At 44.7% G+C, this 20,489-nt stretch overlaps 1 protein-coding gene across 2 annotated transcripts in view; it reads right to left on the reverse strand.

Moving 5' to 3' along the window:
- The window catches only part of LDB1 (LIM domain binding 1), a 200,473-nt gene extending 180,591 nt beyond the window's left edge, over nucleotides 1–19,882 (reverse strand). The window contains exon 1 of one of the 2 annotated variants that reach the window (XM_073684940.1): nucleotides 19,620–19,882. In XM_073684940.1, coding sequence (XP_073541041.1) covers nucleotides 19,620–19,644 — 25 coding nt within the window. In that variant the 5' untranslated portion in view covers nucleotides 19,645–19,882. The remainder of the gene's footprint in view (nucleotides 1–19,619) is intronic. The other variant, XM_073684937.1, reaches the window with a different exon arrangement.
- Nucleotides 19,883–20,489: the final 607 nt, after the last annotated feature.

Raw genomic sequence — 20,489 nt, forward strand, 5'->3', positions numbered from 1 at the left:
CTCCATATTGTGCCAATCTGGTGGTCTGCAAGATAACTCTCCTCTGCAAAGAAGACTGTCACTCTATTGCCCCCCACACGCCATACACACAACCTGCATACTACTCTGCATCGGCGAAGAGCAGGAACTCCAATCTGGCGCTGTCTAGAGACGACTGTCTATAATTTGACTTATAGCCCAAGTCATGTTTTAAAGCTTCTTAAAAGGTCGAATATTGACAAGTAGGTGGCACTTGAAAAACAGTTTTCTTCCTTTTGAAGAATTAATTTTTATACTTTTTTTTCCAGCGAACTAAAGACTCACCACACCAGGTGGGTGTTTGCAAAACCACTACCTTCCAAAAACCAGGTGGCCCAAAATAAAGTGGCACAAAATGGATATACATGGCAGACATATCATTGGTGCAACCTGTGCAGCTGCACAGGGGCCCAAGAGGTAAAGGGGCCCAGTTCTATCTCCAAAGCAGGTGCAATTTTGCATTTTTAGGAGTTCTTGGGCTGCAAAGGGCCCATATATTGTTCTTGAACAGGGGTCCTTTTCTGTCTGTGTCCACCAGTGTTGAGCCCCCTTGGTTAGGACACCCAATGACTATTTCATATTGGACAGTTAAGGTCCCAGTACACACTATAGAATTTTGTCTGCTGGTCCATTATATGTGTATTGTGCCTCCAGACTCGCCCCCAACAGATGATGTTGGGGAGAGATGTATCTGGCGTATTGACTCAACCTATGAACCTGTAGAAGTAGGACATTTTTTTATATGTAAATGGAGTTGCCCTTTAAATCATTTTCTTGGTAGTAATCCCCCTATAGAGGATTGAATCTGGCAGAACGTCTTGTTTTCCTTCTCACACACCATTGGCGCAGGAGATATATATAGCTACTAGGATCTGAGCTTCCCTATTCTTATTCAGCACACTGAGAATCCTGGAAGTTAGGAAGTGATTGGACTGCCCGAATGTCTAATCTGATCTCTTACCAAAAAGCCGTGACTGTGGGAAACTGATCAGTGCTGACACCATTGAAAATAACACCACAATCGCGCACCCAGTGGAAACTGCTAATTTCAGGGCTAAAGTCCTATTTATGTCCTGTGGCAATCAACATCAAGGAACATCATCCATTATCCAAAGCGGTTTCTTTAAAACGTAACCGTCATTTTAATTATTTTATTTTTTTACATGATCCGCTTCTTTCTCATCCTGATCATTCATACTTAAAATTCTCGATTCTCGTTGTTCAGTGAAAACAGATTTTCCCATTATTGAGATAGGAGATGACAGTTGGTGCTTATAAAGCTCTATGGAGAACTGTAATTGTCGATTTAGGAGAACTTGCAGCGGAATCTCTGTGTTGTGTCTGCCTCTAGCTCATCCTCAAGTATCATCGGGTATCTCAGTAATGGGAAAATCTATCTTCACTTAACACAGATTTTCCCCCTGAATTGAGAGTAAAAGATCAGTCCAGAGGAAGAAAGAAGCAGATTTCTCTGATAAGAAACATTACAAAGTTGCTTATTTTCCTCTATACTATTGAATTATGACATAAAAATTAAAACAACGGTTACTCTTTAAAGCAGTCTCTCACTACAGATCAGTGGGGATGCCAATACCAAGACCCCCAAACCAATTGCTACATTGAAGTAGTACAATAAGTGCAGTACCACCTGAGCTCCCAATGGTTTGTTGGTTTATTTTTATTTTTATGTGACTTAACATACTGTATATAAAAAAAATTGTGAAATATTGCCCATTAGAACACACACCATAAGGTGATATTACCTGTATTTTACTTCTCATTTATCAGCTTTGCTGTGTAGACTGGGACAGAGTCATCTCATTATTATTACAGGATAGGCGATTTACTTTTGTACCCCTGGAAGTCTCGATAATACAGGATAGTAACACTATATACAAACAACTAAGGCTCTGCGTGTAGCTCACTTGTCAGCTTTGCTGCATAGATTAGGACAGGATGTGCAGAGTCATCTCATACTACTAGAGGATAGGCGAGTTACTTTGTACCCCTGGAAGTCTAGATAATACAGAATAGTATCACTATATACAAACAGGTAAGACTCAGTGTGTAGTTCACTTTTCAACTTTGCTGCATAGATTGGGACAAGATGTGCAAAGTCATCTCATTATTATTGGAGGATGGGCTAATTGCTTTTGTACTACTGGAAGTCTCAATTATACAGAATAGTAACACTATATCCAAACGGATAAGGCTCTGCGTGTAGCTCACTTTTCAGCTTCGCTGCATAGATTGGGACAGGATGTGCAGAGTCATCTCATTATTATTAGAGAATGGTTGAGTTACTTTTGTACTACTGGAATCTAGATAATACAGGATAGTAACACTAGATACAAACAGATAAGGCCCTGTGTCTAGCTCACTAGTCAGTTTTGCTGTTTAGAATGAAACAGGATGAGCAGAGTTAATGTCAGTTTTCTTTCACTGCTGGAGACCCAAAGCAGACAGGATAGTAACACTACACACTATGGGGGAAATTCATCATGATGGGAATATTTAAAGAAATTTTTCATGTGGCTGCATTGCCATTTTTCTGCTCCAAATTTATCAAAGTATTGGACAACGTTTGATACATTTTGCGCACCTTTTGATATACCGTAACTCTACTGTTCCATTTTTTGAGCAAACTCCCTTACCAAAGTGAGAATTGAGACTTTTTGGTCACTTTCTAAAAAGTCACAATTCCTAAATCTTTCTTAGACGTAAATGCATAGATAACTACCCACACTTGTCCACTCACTTTTTAAAAGTTGCAAGAGCAGCGTAAAGTTGCAAAATGTGCCAAACGTGTACGCAGAAACAACATGCAACAAAATTAATGACTTTTTGATGCCAGAAAGTGAGCAAAACTCTTGACGAATTCCCTCCTATACACCTCCCTATTTTCTGGATGAGGGGTGCTTTACCCCATAACTTACTGTACACTTCTGTCAATTGATTCCTAATCATTGCAGATGCAAAAATTGTAATTTTAATCTTAACCTCCTTTTTTTACAAGCATAAAGCGTTAACTTCGCGACAGCCGTGCCGATGTCTGATACTAAAAAAACATGACTTCCAGGGACTGCCCTGCTCTTAAGACTGCTGGCCTGGAATGATCACACTATTCTCCATGGGCCAGGCCAATCCAAGATGCCTGATACCAGATGTAGTCTAATGCCCTGGTCGCCTTCCAGATGAATAATTAAAAGAAAAAAAGAGGCTTTTTTTTTTTTTTTCTCTTGTGACGACCGTCCTGAGAGTCAAACCGTTTCTGTTTCAGACATCAGAGATGGGCCACTGCTCGCAGACAAAAATCTGATTTGAAACAATATGCGAGGAGATGCCTATGACGTGAGGCTCTTTGAATGCCGGGTCCCTGTGGGATTGATTAGTGCACAATTTTCGCGGAATTTCTACTGGATCAGCTTGTTTTGTCTTCCACACACAACCCCCCCAAAAAAATAAAAAATAGATTTTCGGTGCTAAATTGGCAGCAGTTATTATTATTTTTTCTCCTCCGTGTCCCCATCCTTCCTAGGAGGATCCGCAATAAACAAGAAATGAAGCCTTTGTCTTATTGGACTTGACCGCTTCCGGCAGAAATGAGTTTATTTATACTTTTGTCTGGCTTAATAAAGTTGCAAGGTTCAAAATAAATTGGACGCCCTTTCTTGGTAAAAAAAAAAAAAAAATTAAAAATACTGCCTCCATATTGGCTCCGCCGTCCGTATGTCACTACAGCGTGAGCAAATTATGGTATTATTATTTATTATTATTATAGCGCCATTCATTCCATGGCGCTTTACATGTGAATGGTATACAATTGATTAAAATTAAAAAAAAATTCCAAATACATAAAATGAAGAAAAAGTACCAGCATGACTAATTATTGGACATCAGTCCATAAGTCCTTAAAGAGTATCCGTTGTTTTATTTAATTTTTTTCAGAAATTAATAGTATGCATGAAAATAAGACGCTTTGTAATATATCTTATAGGAGAGATCTGCTTCTTCCTCCTCCTGGATCATTCATTCTCAAAATTCACAATCTTCAGTGAATTCAAGTTTCCCATTATTGAGAAAGGAAATGACAGTTGGTGCTCATAAAGTTCTATGGAGAACTTTAACAGGGCAGCTCGGTGGCTCAGTGGTTAATACTTTGCAGCCCTGGTGTCTTGGGTTCAAATCACACCAAGGACAAAATCTGCAGGGAGGTTGTATGTTCTCCTCTCCAAAGATATACCGATAGGGAATTTAGATTGTGAGCTTTGGATTGTGATTATGATGTATGTGAAGCACGGTGGAATTATTAGCACTATATAAGTGAGTAAAATAAATAAAATGAACTATCGTATCAGGAGAAAGTCTGTGTCGGCCTCTTGGTCTTCTCTGCAAAGAATTTTAAAAGCACCAACTGTAATCTCCTATCTCAGTAATGGGAAATCTGTCTTCAGTGAATACAGATTTTACTGATTTTACCCATGATTTAAGAATGAAAGATCAGTCCAGGAGGAGAAACAAGCAACTTTCTCTGATAAAATATATGAGAGTTGCTTATCTTCATGTGTACTTTTGATCTGTGAAATAAAAATGAAAATGATTGTTACTTTCTAAAATCATAGAAAGTAACACAATGGCTGCACAGAAGAAGTACCCGAAATAAAGCCGCCATCTCTGACATCACTTCCTGCTCTGCAACTTCAGGTTTTTCTCATTCTGTTAAACTACTTAAAAATAAAGTTTTTCCATCTCTTAAGGATACAGTAGAATATGCCATCATTTAATAATTGGTGGGGGTCTGACCTCTGGGACCCCAACCGATCCTGAGAATGAAGAAGACACAATACTGATGTCCCTTTCACTGTTTTCTCTTAAAGCAAAACATGTCTTGGTGATTTAAAGGAGTTTTCTCATCTGATAAAATGAAGGCACGCTATACAGTAATCTAAACATATATCCAAATATCTACATCATTTTATCATTACAGGCATTGTACACCTCTCTTTATGTTTAAAAAAAACAGGGACAAAAAGGTCCTTTGATTTTTTTTGGACTATACTGGACCTTTTTTTTTTCACCGTAAGTCATAAATCACTGCTAATATCATTATCTTTCTTTATAAGGATTATAACTCTGTTATCCCATTATACTGCTCCAAATTCTCTGAATAAGTCCAGCACTGAATTATAAAATTCTTGCTGCCTCCAGCCACCACTAGAGGGAGCTGACTGTAGACAAATTTATTATTGAGTCTATTGATAAATCTGTATGCAGTGAGCTCCCCCTAGTGGTGGCTGCTGGGAGCTGGAAAGTAATTATCTACCTCTATGGCTGTGTGAAGGGAAGTAGGGAATTTATAATAAGCAGTACAGAATTTGCAAGACTGCTGGCACGAAGACACTTGTTATAGCTGTCTCAGTATGTGCATGCACTCATCATGTGTAATACAATTATCATCACAGTCATTCAATATGGCATCTGGATGGATTATACAAGGACTATAGTTATCTGAGCGATACAACATACTGTATGCCAGCGGTTTGTGATATGAATGTGATCATATAGCAACCAAAAATAAGTACAAATTTCTAGTAACCTCAGACAATTCCTCAATAATCACTTTACTAGATGTCGGCTCCGTGATATAGATAGCATTGCATTTTTTTAGTCTGGTTACAGCAGCGCGTCCCTGAAGACGACAATGTAGACAGAATTTAAAATAGAATCTGTAAAAGCTTCCGCCAAAACTGCAGGTAAAGCAAAGCCCCATCTGCCTGGGACAATGAGATGAGAGCTTTCTACAGCCGGCGTCTGTGGGTCCTGTACAGAAGAGCAGACGACGCAATCCACGGAGAGCAATGTATAGATGGCTTCCAGCAAAGTGGTGTCATTAACAAAGCCACATTATTCATAATTACACTGCATGATGTAGAGAGAGATAGACGGAGAGATAGACGAAGAGAGAGAGAGAGATAAATAGATAGATAGATAATAGATAAATAGATAGATAGATAAACAGAATTAGAAATAGATAATGGATAGACAGACAGACATAGATAGAATTAGATGATAGAATTAGATAGATAATGGATAGAAGATAGATAGATAGATAGATAGATACTATAGATAGATAGATAGATAGATACTATAGATAGATAGATAGATAGATAGATAGATAGATAGATAGATAGATAGATAGATAGATACAGTTGTGCTCAAAAGTTTACATACTCCGGCAGAATTTTTCCTTCCTTGTTTCAGAGAATATGAATGATAACAAAAAGCCTTTTTCTCCACTCATGGTTATTGGTTGGGTGAAGCCATTTATTGTCAAACTACTGTGTTTTCTCTTTTTAAATCTCAATAGCATCCAAATGACCCTGATCAAAAGGTCACATACCCTGGTGATTTTGGTCTGATAACACGTACAGAATTTGACACAAATGGGTTTGAATGGCTACTAAAGGTAACATCCTCACCTGTGACCTGTTTGCTTGTAATCAGTGTGTGTGCATAAAAGCTGAGTGAGTTTCTGGGATCCAGACAGACTCTTGCATCTTTTATCCAGCCACTGAGGTTTCTCGATTGTGAGTCATGGGAAAAGCAAAAAAATTGTTAATGGATCTACGGGATTGTATAACACAGGAAAGGGATACAAGAAAATATCCAAGGAATTGATATTGCCAGTCAGCAGCGTTCAAACAGTGATTAACAAATGGAAAATCAGGGGCTCTGTAAAAACCAAACCACGGTCAGGTAGACCAACAAAAATTTCAGCCACAACTGCCAGGAAAATTGTTCGGGATGCAAAGAAAAACCCACAAATAACATCAGCTGAAATTCAGGACTATCTGAAAACTAGTGTTGTGGCTGTTTCAAGATGCAAAATAAGGAGGCACCATTGGCTGCATGGTCGAGTCGCCAGAGGAAAGCCATTACTGCGCAAATGCCACAAAGTATCTCGCTTACAATATGCCAAACAGCACAGAGACAAGCCTCAAAACTTCTGGAACAAGGTAATTTGGAGTGATGAGACCAAAATTGAACTTTTTGGCTATGACCATAAGCGTTACATTTGGAGAGAGGTCAACAAGGCCTATGATGAAAGGAACACCATTCCTACAGTAAAGCACGGAGGTGGATCGCTGATGTTTTGGGGATATGTGAGCTACAATGGCACAGGAAACTTGGTAAAAGTTGAAGGAAAGATGAATGCAGCACGTTATCAGCAAATACTGGAGGCAAATTTGCACTCATCAGATGGAAGCTGCGCATGGGACGTACTTAGATGTTGCAACATGACAGCGATCCAAAACACAAGGCCAAGTCGACTTGTCATCGGCTACAGCAGAACAAAGTGAAGGCTCTGGAGTGGCCATCTCAGTCTCCTGACCTCAATATCATTGAGCCACTCTGGGGAGATCTCAAGCGCGCAGTTCATGCTAGACAGCCCAGGAATTTACAGGAACTGGAGGCTTTTTGTCAAGAAGAATGGGCAGCTTTACCATCTGAGAAAATAAAGAACCTCATCCACAAATACCACAAAAGACTTCAGGCTGTCATTGATGTTAGAGGGGGCAATACACGGAATTAAGAACTGGGGTATGTGAACTTTTTATCAGGGTCATTTGGATGTTTTTGGTTGTCATTAAGATTTAAAAAGAGAAAACACAGTAGTTTGACAATAAATGGCTTCACCCAACCAATAACCATGAGTGGAGAAAAAGTTTTTTTGTTATCATTCATATTGTCTGAAACAAGGCCAAGAAAGGAAAAATTCAGCCGGGGTATGTAAACTTTTGAGCACAACTGTAGATAGATAGATAATGGATAGATAGATGATAGAAGCTTTACAACTTCCTTGACTACTTTGTATTTCCATTTCTCATCATTTTCCAGGCCTCTGCTTGCTGTCAGTGAATGGTGCTGACATCTGTACACCTGCCGGACTCATTGCAGCGTATTACATATACAGCTTCTGGCCACCGAATGTGCAGGGACTGCACCACATTACTAGTCACTGGAGAGCAGGGGATTTGTAACTTTGTATCAGAGAAATGAAGCTCCAGACATTCTAACAATTGAATCATCCAGAACCAAATGTGTCTTATTTTCATATAAGAAAATTTCTTCTGCGCAGGGAGAATCTGTAAGGGATCAGGACTAAAATGATGGATTTTTGAGGGTTTTTTTCAGCGTATAAATGTAATCTTTGAACGTTTCCATTCCCTGACAGCAAGCAGAAATTCAACTCACTATGCTCTGTGTGAACGGGCAGAACAAGTAATTAAATACATGACATAGGGCAGAGCAAATACAATCATCCTTCCTTCAGGACCGACTAGTCACATATTTGCACCCAGGGGTGGACATATCATTGGTGCAGCCGCACAGGGGCCCGAGAGGTCAGGGGGCCATTTACCCCTCTAAAACAGAGTGAGTTGTGCATTATTACGAGCTATTGGATTGCAAATGATCAATGATCAGATCAAAGCAGGTCCGAATTGAGAAACCCCAATCGATCAGATCAGGGAGGAGGCGGTAGCTGGCAGTACATTTTTACTGCAGCGGCCACTACAGGACAAATATGGTATTACATGGTGGCCAAGTAATAACTGGAAAGGTCGGGTCCTCCAAAGCAAGAGCACTTGGCTATTAATGGCTCCCCCCTCTGCTTACAGGGGATGTCCTGAGTGGGTCATCCTCCTCCATGATATCTATATGTTTTGCTAAGGCACATATAAAGGGGCTGTAATCATGAGACAACCCTTTTAATACATTGAGCCGTTTTCTTTGGCTTTCAGTCTATTCCCTGCGTCAGTAAGTAAATCGTGGAAAAAGCAATTTATTTAGTCTCCATCCTATTTTAGATAAGCCGTTACACAAACAATCTCAGCCGGAGGTGGCAGACGACATTTTGGGTGTGAAGTTCACACATAATAATGAATGTTTTCTAGTTTCTCATTACAAACAACACAATCTAATCTGCTGCGTCCTGAGTGTTACTACCATTTCTACCAATTCATTGACTGTAACAAAAGCAAGAAAAAAAGACCATGATGGTACACAACATTTTCCCCTTTCTGAAAAAAAAAGTGTATAATAGAGATAATAGAAATTGTGCAATACCCCCATTTCACCAGTGGTGGCACTGCTTAGAAACTGAACTTTTTCTTTTTGCCAAGTTCCTCCATAGATCACATCTGATCTGACGGTTTGTGATCAGCTTATACTTGGAATACTCTTCTATTGTGGAAAAAGCCATTTTAAAAATTGGACAACCCCTTAAAAAATGTGGGTGGTGATCAGTAATAATTACCATTATGCCAAGAATGATTGTTAAAGTCAACCACTCTGTTAAGTTTCGAAATCTTATATAAGGAGAACGATCTGCATGCTGCTCTAAGGATTTGTTCACACAGAATGTTTCCCACCAGGATTTTGATCCACTCCAAAAACCCACTATGGGTATTTGATGCTTTTTTTATGTAGCTGATTTTACGCAACGTTTTTGCACCGATGAGCTAAATTACTTGTTTTTTTTTATTGCGTTTTGAGTGCATTTTTACCACATTTTTTTCAGCTGCGTTTATTGTCTCTTTTTGGTCTGTCATGTTTTAGATAAAACTGCTTTTTTTGGAAACTTCCTGATTTTTAGCGATTGATTTTATTGATCAGTTAATGCAGTTTTTTTACTTCAAAAAAGTGTGTATTTTTCCATTCAAAATTTTACTAATCTCATTCATGGGGAAAATACGCAAAGAAAACGCCATCGCTGGGGTCTTGGGTACAAATCCCACCTAGAACAACATCTGCAAGGAGTTTGTATGTTCTCCCCGTGTTTGCAGGGGTTTCCTCCGGGTTCTCCGGTTTCCTCCCACACTCCAAAGACATCCTGATAGGGGATATAGATTGTGAGCCCCGATGGGGACAGTGATGATAATGTCTGTAAAGCGCTGTGGAATTAATGGCGCTATATAAGTGAGTAAAATAAATAAATAAATATTTACCGCAAGAGAAATTGATGTAAAAAACGCCCCGCAGGTCAGTTTATGCTGCATAAAAAAGGCACAGTGGGCATGAGATTTAGGGTATGTGCACACATCAAGTATTTGGTGCAGAAATTTCTGCATCCTTTGGAAGGAAAAACGCAGGATAAAATAGGTGCATTTTTGGCACGTTTTGCACATGTATTTTTGGTGCAGATTTTTACCGAATCATTATTATGGGTGAAATCTGCGGTAAGAATTGACATCCTGCAGATTTAAATCTGCACCAAATCTGCACATCTAAGGCTATGTTCACACATTGCGTTTTTGCTGCGTTTTTTTTATGCAAATTTTCTGCTGCGTTTTACAGTACCAGCAAAGTCTATGAGATTTCAGAAATGTCAAGCACACAAGTTGTTGTTTTTTTCCTGACTATTTTGTCAAACTGCTGCCTATTTGCAAAATGCAGCATGTCACTTCTTTCAGTGTTTTTTTCAGCATTTTTGCAGCATTTTTCCACCATTGAAATCAACGAGTAAGTGCAAAAATGCAGCAAAAAATGCAGGTGTTTGGTTTTGCTGCGTTTTTGGTGCCAAGACCTGAGGAAGTTGTATCACGTTTTTTTTTATGCACTAAACTTTATCAGCATGCACAAGAGACAAAGGTACCCTGACAAAAACGCAGTAGCAGCAAAAATGCAGCAAAACCTGCTTTTTTGACGCTACTTCTTTACTGCCAAGAGAGCAGGTTTTGCTTGTTGAAAAAAAAGCAGCGAAAACACAACGTGTGAACATAGCCTAAAAAAGCAACGTGTGTATGAGACTTCAGGAATCTCATTCACTTTGCTGCCATCAGGAAACCCTTCAGGTTTTGTGACCAAAACGTGACAAATCTGCAACATGTTCACAGGCCCTTAGAGAGAACTTCTCCACTTTGTTGGAACTGTAATATGTTGCAGGGGGGTTTTTTTGGGCAGCGAAAATATGCAGCGTCAAAATTGCACCAAATACTCCTTGTGAAATCTTAACCTTATGCTAAGTGCCCATGACTCGCCCCCTGGGCAGTGGGGCACGCGGATCCGGGCGATAGGGAGACGTTGGGGGTAGTAGTAGTGGCGGCCCGGTCCGGCGGCTCAGGGTGGTCAGGCCATTGGTAGTCTGCTACGTACTTCAGATAATGTCCGACTACGCCACCCGTGGATTACGGTTATTAGGAACCGCCGCTGCAAGGCAGTCCGCTGGGGCTGATGATGGGTGCAGCTGAGGTGATGTGACTCCCCACGGGAAGAGTGCGGCCCCAGGGCAGTGTAGTGGATGTTGGGAGGGATGGTAGTGCGGGTCCCGGTGCTGAAAGTGCTGGAGGCGCGAAAGAGCACACAGACAACGTACTGCAGTCCAATGTCTTTTACTCACAGTTCAGGTAGTCCAGGTCACTTGTGCACAGATAGTGACCGCCCGAGCCGTGCTGCGTCCACCAGGTGTGGGGCTCGGTCAACTCCCAGGCAGTTCAGGAGCATGGCACAGGACCCCCTTTAATCCTCTCTCTGGCCTGCCTCACCAGTGGCCCACTTTTGTCCAGCTGCCGCGGACTTGTGCGGTTAAACGTGGGCCCCGTCCTCCGCTGTCCTATATGGTGCCTTCCTAGCAGGTTTGATGAGGTGTCGCACCAATAGATGATCACGACGACCGGTCTTTGGCTGAGGGTTGTTTCTCCTCCACCAACTTGGGATCCGGTACCCTTAATCTGCCTGACCCTTCACCCTGGATTCTCGTGGGTTCTTAGGGTCCCTTCCACCTTCTTGTTCCTGAGCCCTTCTGTTTCTCTGTCTCTCCTTCTCTTTCTCTGTTCCTTTCTGTTCCTTTCTTGTTCCGTTCTCTTGGAGCTGAGATGAGCCAGAATCTCAGCTCCCCTTCACCTCCTCCTCGGCCTCTTCACTAGGCCCTCCTGGAGTAGAGCTCCTACAGAGCCTCTACTCCCTGTCTTCTCCTCTGGCTGAACTGACCCAGAACTAAGATGGTGCCCACCTTTTATACCTCCCTCTAGCCATGAGCCCAGGTGACCAGCAACCAATGGGCTCCTTCCTACACTCAGGAACCGCCCCCTATCTGCCCCTACAGCACTGGGTGTTCCACCCCTCCCTCCCCACTCCAGCAGGGACATGGTCAGTCGTGCCTGCACTTCTGTCTAGTGGGAGCACCGTTGAGCTGTCCCTGGGAAATGGGGTGTGTGTGCTGCATGCAGCTAACTGAGCCCTGGTCCATTCTCCATCCTTACCCGGGAGTGGAATATCACACCTCTGGTCTGAGGTGCAATACCCCTGTAGCGGCCGAGCCCTCGGGGTGCCACATTCCCCCCTGGTAAAGCACAGCACGTCCTCGGGCTGGAAAAGAGCAAAAACAGGTAATTACAGGACATGCAAACTTTTTTAAAACTTTTCACATTTAGAAACAGACAATACGGTTCAGTTCCCTTTATGGGACATACTTTTCTTTTCACTAGACATTATAGAAAACTTTTTCAATACTTCCGGAACTCTTTTGTATAAAACATTATAGAAAACTTTCACATTACTATTTAGCAGCATATAAAATCTAAAACATTTTTAATTAAAGCACATCCTTGTATTCTTGGTTCACGGTCGCGGTGCAACTTGCGACCAGGTGTTCATTCTTCTTAAAGGTGCAACAGTCCATTTTAACTTTGAGGTAGACGTTGCGGTTCTTGTATAAAACCAGTAGGGGGCGCTTTAAGAAGCGCAACTATATACAAGGGATTGGCCGTTCCCAGTCCTCGGCCGGTGGGCATAGGGGAATGGCTGCTCACAGTCCTCAGCCTGTTAGGGGAAGAGGGGTGGCTGTTCTCAGTCCTCAGCTTGGCTACTTAGGGGATAGGGGATAACGTTCACACAGTTCTATATCAGTCCCAACGGGGACCACACTTCACTCTGTAACAGTCCCACACAGTTCCTTTGCACCCTTACGGGTAACTACTTACAATGCCACTTGACCGTTCACTGGTAACGGTGTCTTCGTGACGCTCCTTCTTCCTCCTCATACGGATCTTCAGGCCCGTCCGGGCCCTCCTGGTACTCAGCGTCCGAGTAGTGCTGTTCCTCCTCCTCTACTACTCGGCGGACGTGTAGGGCGTACCACCCCTTCACGCCTTGGTGTCGGGTGTAAGACACCACGTCGCCTGGGAATAGATCCCGCCCACGATGGCCTTCCGGTAGGTGACTCTCCACATCTCTCCTTGTCACAAACACGTCACTGATGGTCTCGGGGTCTCGGATGAAGCCCCAGCCGCGCTCCATCTGGAACTTCACCACAGTCCCGGTGACTCGGGGTCTGCGGGCAGTTCGGGGATCTCGTCGCGCCTTCATTTTCTGTTCCGCACTCTGGACCTGCAGCTTTTCTTGCTTCACCCGCCGCTCGCGCTGCTCCTTTTCAAACATCTCCAGCTGTTGGCGGCAGGCCTCTCGCCGCTCGGCTGCGCTCGCTCGCGTTTCCTTCGTGAACCCCATCAGGTCCTCCCCTGTGGGGTCCCATTCAAATTGGACGTCTTGTAATGGCAGCTGGGGAATTTCTTGAGGCGCTGGAGCAGGTATGAGGGGCTCAGAGGGTACGTCGATCTCCGCGGACGGGCTCTTCCGGAAGCGGGGGTTGACAAACTCGGGGGGCCAGATGAAAGGCAGCCCCTCCGGAGTGGTGTGCTGGGCAAAGAGATCCGCGCCCAGTGGTGGTACTGCAGCAGCAGGGGGCGCAAGTGGGTTGGCGGCGCCCGGGGGCACGTGACCTTGCGACCAGGCCCGTGCTGGTCGTTTCCTTGTTGCTCCCACAGGTGGCACAGCTGGTGCAGGAGATTCCATCAGGGCAGCGGCGCCCGGGAGTGCAGGGCCTTGCGGCCGGGCCTGCGGTGGCGGTTGGCTGAGCACGCCCGGGGTCAGAGGGCACGGCGTGGGGCGGGGCTCGCTGGCAACGTCGACAGCCTGGGGGCTGGTTGATGGCGGGGAGGGCACGGTGTCAACAGTGGGTCCCGGTGCGTGGGGCTCCGCGACGGGGTGCAGGGGCAGGTCGGCGGCCCTAGGATTCGGTGCAGGGGCGTCTCCGTTACCTGCCTCTGCTGTCGCGGCCTCCTCCGCGGCGTCGTCCTCGGCCTCCGCTCGGCCCTCACTGGCTGGTGCGCTGCTTGTTGCTGGCGCCTTCAGCTGCAGGATCACAGCCCGCCGGGCCACTTCCTCCTTCCATCCGGCGATCACTTCTTGCTGAGCCCGGACCATCCTCCGGTCCAGTTCTTCCAGCGCCGCCCGTGTGTATTCGGGATCCTCCTTGGGGAGATGGGCTAACAGCTCGGTGAGGCTGCATGGTGGTGTTGCTTGCAGCAGGCCCTTTACCAGGGTACCGGCACTGATTTCCCCCTCCATCTCCGGGTGCGGCCTGGCCAGACTGATCCAGACCGCGCCCTGCCCCACAGTTTTCTTCTCTTTCCGCCCCCAGAGGGGGTGGTCCTGGGGCATTCTGCTGACAATCACTTTCAGGGGCAGTCCCCCCATGTTGATGGACATCTCCACTGCTGCATTCATGGCTGGTGGGGGCGGGCTTCTTCTTTGGCGCCATTCTGGGACCTGGCCCACGATGGGAGGTGGCTTCCTGCTGTCTTTTGGTGCGCACATTATGGCGCTCGTTCTTCTGGGGCGGGCGCCATCTTTGGTACAATGAAACAGTCTCTTTTCAGGCGCGCAGTATCCGTTGTTAGCGGGCACGAAATCCTGCCGACTACGCCAAAGCTGACTCGCCCCCTGGGCCGTGGGGCACGCGGATCCGGGCGATAGGGGAACGATGGGGGTAGTAGTGGTGGCGGCCCGGTCCCGCGGCTCAGGGTGGTCAGGCCAATGGTAGTCTGCTACGTGCTTTAGATAATGTCCGACTACGCCACCCGTGGATTGCGGTTATTAGGAACCGCCGCTGCAAGGCAGTCCGCTGGGGCTGATGATGGGTGCAGCTGAGGTGATGTGACTCCCCACGGGAAGAGTGCAGCCCCAGGGCAGTGTAGTGGATGCTGGGAGTGATGGTAGTGAGAGTCCCAGTGCCGGTAGTGCCGGAGGAGCGAAAAAGCACACAGACAACGTACTGCAGTCCAATGTCTTTTACTCACAGTTCAGGTAGTCCAGGTCACTTGTGCACAGATAGTGACCGCCCGAGCCGTGCTGCGTCCACCAGGTGTGGGGCTCGGTCAACTCCCAGGCAGTTCAGGAGCATGGCACAGGACCCCCTTTAATCCTCTCTCTGGCCTGCCTCACCAGTGGCCCACTTTTGTCCAGCTGCCGCGGACTTGTGTGGTTAAACGTGGGCCCCGTCCTCCGCTGTCCTATATGGTGCCTTCCTAGCAGGTTTGATGAGGTGTCGCACCAATAGATGATCACGACGACCGGTCTTTGGCTGAGGGTTGTTTCTCCTCCACCAACTTGGGATCCGGTACCCTTAATCTGCCTGACCCTTCACCCTGGATTCTCGTGGGTTCTTAGGGTCCCTTCCACCTTCTTGTTCCTGAGCCCTTCTGTTTCTCTGTCTCTCCTTCTCTTTCTCTGTTCCTTTCTGTTCCTTTCTTGTTCCGTTCTCTTGGAGCTGAGATGAGCCAGAATCTCAGCTCCCCTTCACCTCCTCCTCGGCCTCTTCACTAGGCCCTCCTGGAGTAGAGCTCCTACAGAGCCTCTACTCCCTGTCTTCTCCTCTGGCTGAACTGACCCAGAACTAAGATGGTGCCCACCTTTTATACCTCCCTCTAGCCATGAGCCCAGGTGACCAGCAACCAATGGGCTCCTTCCTACACTCAGGAACCGCCCCCTATCTGCCCCTACAGCACTGGGTGTTCCACCCCTCCCTCCCCACTCCAGCAGGGACATGGTCAGTCGTGCCTGCACTTCTGTCTAGTGGGAGCACCGTTGAGCTGTCCCTGGGAAATGGGGTGTGTGTGCTGCATGCAGCTAACTGAGCCCTGGTCCATTCTCCATCCTTACCCGGGAGTGGAATATCACACCTCTGGTCTGAGGTGCAATACCCCTGTAGCGGCCGAGCCCTCGGGGCGCCACACCCACGATGCAGAAATGCTCCGGATTTTTCCTGAGCATTTCTGCATCTCCCTGGCAGAAAAAACACATGCGGATTGTACATGCGGATTGTACATGCGTTTTCCTGCCAGGGACATGGGGATGTGAAGAGTTCTTCACTTGCATTTCCGCATGCGGGTTGACAAGCGCTTTCCAAGCAATTTTAGCATCACTTGGAAAAGTGCTTGACAACTTGGTCACACTATATAAATCCATGCAACGGCATGGATTTATATAGTGTGACCGTAAAGAATGGTAAAAAATAAAAAAATAAATATTATACTTACCTTCTGAAGGCCCCCGGTGTCTTTATTCGATGCGTCTCGGCTTGCCGGCAGCTCGCAGTACACTAAAGGACCTGCCGACGTCAGCGGTCGCGTGACCCGTCACATGACTAAATGACGTCAGCGCAGGTCCTTCAGTCCACCGCAAGCTGCCGGCAAGCCAGGATAAAGACACCGGGGGCCATCAGAAGGTAAGTATAATATTTATTTTTTATTTTATTCTTTTTTTACATGTACTGTGGTACCTGGGTCCGGAGGAGAGTCTCCTCTTCTCCAAACGTGGGTACCATCCGCACATTGAAACGCATGGAATGCGCAAGTACAGATGCAGTGATGCGGGTATCATGCGTTCCAATGCAAGTCAATGGCGGCAAAAGCGCAGCAATTCCGCAAAATAATTGGTAGTGCTGCGTTTTTTTCTGCAATGATAATCCGCAGCGGAAATTTCCGCAGCATGTGCACAGCACATGCAGATTATCATTGGGGACCATGGCAGGCCTTCTACCAAGCGTTTTTTAAGCGTTTCTGCAGCGGAATTGCCGCTGCAGAAATGCTTAAAAAACGCATAGTGGGCACACAGCCTGAAAGAATATTTGATGTGGTTTTCATGTGGATTTTGGAAAGGATCTGCTTTAAAAATCCACATAAAAAACTTTATGTGAACATCCCCTTCGGCTGGATACAAAAAAAAGTCAGTCCCTAAAAAAACCTTTAGAAATAATTCCCAAATATTGTGCCATTGTTCGAATCATTTTCTAATACTTGGAGGAAATCAGACCCCAGGTTGTCACCACAATGCAGCCGATGTTTACAGCAGCCTGTATTCTGTGAATATGATAGGGATCGTGTCCTAGTGAGAAGACCATTCGCAGAATACAGGCTGCTAGGCTCCTTCTCGTGCAACCTCGACAGCTCATTAAAAGAATCACATTTACGTTAAAAAAAGAGGAATCTGATAAAGTGCAATATTAGGGAATTACTCGCAGTGCTATCCATAATATAGCTTTTCCTTAAAGGAGTTCTCCATGGTGAACAGCCCTAACAAAAATGACAAGTTTTCCATCTAGCAATGAAGGAACAACAAAGTAGCAGGTGTTCTACTTCCCTGCAGCGCCACCACAGGAGAGATCAGGCATTACAGAGTTTTTATTGATGTCCATTGACATGTTGGGTATCCTTATAGCAGCGATCTGCTCTGGCTAATAAATGAGAGACTTATAATCTAAAAATTTAAAATTCTGGACAACCCCTTTAAAGTTATGGTCCCATAACTGAATCAAATAATAGTGATGTAAAAAAATGAAATTGAGGCTGCAAATGTTGGGAAACAGAGCAAAGAACTAATTTATTATCAATTTTCTGAAATGGGGATGTGGTGACGGTTTCTATATTATAAAGCTTCAGTTGTCAAATCCTAAACTGCAAAATGTGCAACTTTCTTGTATTCTTTTCTATTGTTGTCTAAGCGAGTTCACTGCTGGGCCATCATTAAAGGGACATAAGATATTGATGACCTATGTTTAGGATAGGTCTTCGATTACATATTGGTGGGGGTCTGAAACCCGGCACCCAACTGTTTAATGTTTACATCCGGCCACCACCGGAGTATTGGTGGGGGTGTCAGGTATTGGACCCCCACCAGTCTGGTATTGATCTGTCCTGAGGATAGCTTATTAATATCTTAAACCTATTTAAGTATATGCCAGTTGAACAAAATATTTCTCATACACAATGATAGTCTACTAAATATGGTGCAGATACTCATAAGCCATTTTGCACCAATATAAATATATACTAATTAAGTTGCATGAAACCAAAATCTGACCCTCGTCATTACAGAAACAAATGCGCTTTAGACCAAAACATCAACCTAGAAGTGTGGGAAGTCTACTGATATGATTGAGCCAGACATAACCATGAAGGTTCCTGCCCCTGATCTATTTCTCTCAACAGAACATTGTGCAAAGTCTTCCCCAGCCGATTGCGGTATCATCATGTAGAGACCACAACATCAGTCACAGGTTGCTTCACTCTGATCTAAAGAAACAGGGGTCAGAGCCACCAAAAAGAATCCATGGCCAGAAAGTTACATTTTGTTTACATAAATAGAATCAATCTTTCTCTCTTTTGCTTCTTGCAATGATATTCTGTGCACTACCCTATAAAAGGTGATACAATGTATCCATACTGATCTCCAAAACAAACACAGGGTAATGTTGTTGCTATAGAGTTAAGTCTTAAGGGAGCAGGGGATTGTATTGTGAAAGACAACAGTTCCCTATTTAAACCCCCATTCAGCAGCTACACCATTAAATGACCCGCTAATGTTTTCTTGCTTTTCCTTAAGACATTGCTAATGAGTCCCTGCAGATATGAGCGCAGTGCACACACCACTCCGGAAAAGGTGTCTTTGCTAAACACAGCAAGAAATATGTATACACAGAATGTGCACCAGTCTGCAGTAACTCCACTGCTTCTTACAGATCCAGACAGCAAAGCTACATCGCCTTAAAGTGAAGCTCTACAATCCTTCTGCAATAACAGCAGCCTTAGAATAAAACCTATAGGATCACCCTTTTAGGGTTTCGGCACTAAGGTGATCAACAGGCAACTCCGGCGACTACAGGACTCAGAGGTGCCATGCCTCTCCAGCATTGTAGGAGTTAACTTAGAATAGCAGAAAAAAGGAAACGCACAATCATGTCATTCAAACTAGGTCCAAAATGGGTCTTTCACTGACTGGCAATAACCTCTAGTAACCCCTGGGGGGCACAGGATTTTAGGGAGGTGGGAAGGGGGGCGGGTGGATAATAGCTTTTAAGGGTAAGCGCCCAGAAAGGCAAAAATAAGTCGCACTCCTCAACAGAGACTATAATCATCCCTATGACAATATCTGTTAATGTCATTCAATTAGCATTAGTCAGAAATGAGCCTATTGCAATGACCCCATGACCTAAGGTCAAAAGTCCAAGAGACACTTCTGATTGGCTGACATTTAGGAACTCTGGGAATTTTTTCTTTTTTTCCCCCGTCGCCCCCAAACAGGTAAAAAAAACAACAAAAAAACAAGCAGGTACTTTTGCAAATTCAATGGACTCCATGGCAAGAAAATACAAAGGCCCTGACTCCTGCAGCAAAGACGACACATCTTCACTTAATTGATTGCAAGTTAATTAGCCAAAAAAAAAAGACATAAGAAGGTAAAAAAAAAAGAGGGGCACTTACCAGGACATGCGCAACCCACTGACATCTTCACATGCCTGGTGTGGAGACGAGCAGGTACTGGTTGCCCACAGCTAAGGCTCCTGGCATAAAATGCCCTTGTGAGATCTCAAAGAACAAAACAAGCCCCCCTAAAAGGCAGAAATTGGGCCTCAGAGGAAGCAGGCAGAAGGAATTTTATTCTGTCTCTGTATGTGTGCTTGTGTGTGTCTCCCTCTCCCTCTCCCTCTCTCTCTCTGCTGGCAGTACTGTGGTTTATTAATATGCTAATTGCAATGCTAGTGGGAGGAGAGAGAGCTTGTCAAAGTGACCTGAGTGAAAGAGAGAGGGAGAGAGAAGCAAGAGAGAGAGAGAGAGTGCAAGAGAGAGAAGAAGATAGAATGGGTGCAATGAATAACAAGCATGTGACGCACACCCACATACTGTACATATATAGAGAGAGATACACATATATGGTAATATAGGGGGAAGGGGGTCTGCAATGACAAGCTGATTGCACCCTTGATATGTAAGACATGTTTGATCGGAGAGGACGACAGACAGACGGGGAGAAGTGGTTGTAGGTGTCCTACGCTGAGACAAGGCATACTGCATCACAGAGCGTTTTCCTCACTTCCATACTGTGGTCTAACGCAGGCTGACAGACACAGACAAGCAACAGCAAAGACGAGGAGGAAAAAAAAAAAAAGGCGAAGAAGAGACGTGCAAAAAAAAGGAAAAGAGCAATACGCCAGACCGATAGGAAAAGGCTCCACACTCTATAGAGATATCTGTTTTGTAACAAGACAGAAAATTAATGCAGAGTTTGGGTGACATCCAAGCAGCTCTGATGGCATGTAGACTTAGTGGCATTGCCCATCACTAATGTACGCG

This window comes from Phyllobates terribilis, unplaced genomic scaffold (genome assembly GCF_046119375.1).
Source record: "Phyllobates terribilis strain yellow unplaced genomic scaffold, ASM4611937v1 Scaffold_5__5_contigs__length_657084704, whole genome shotgun sequence".
In the NCBI taxonomy this organism is placed as follows: domain Eukaryota; kingdom Metazoa; phylum Chordata; class Amphibia; order Anura; family Dendrobatidae; genus Phyllobates; species Phyllobates terribilis.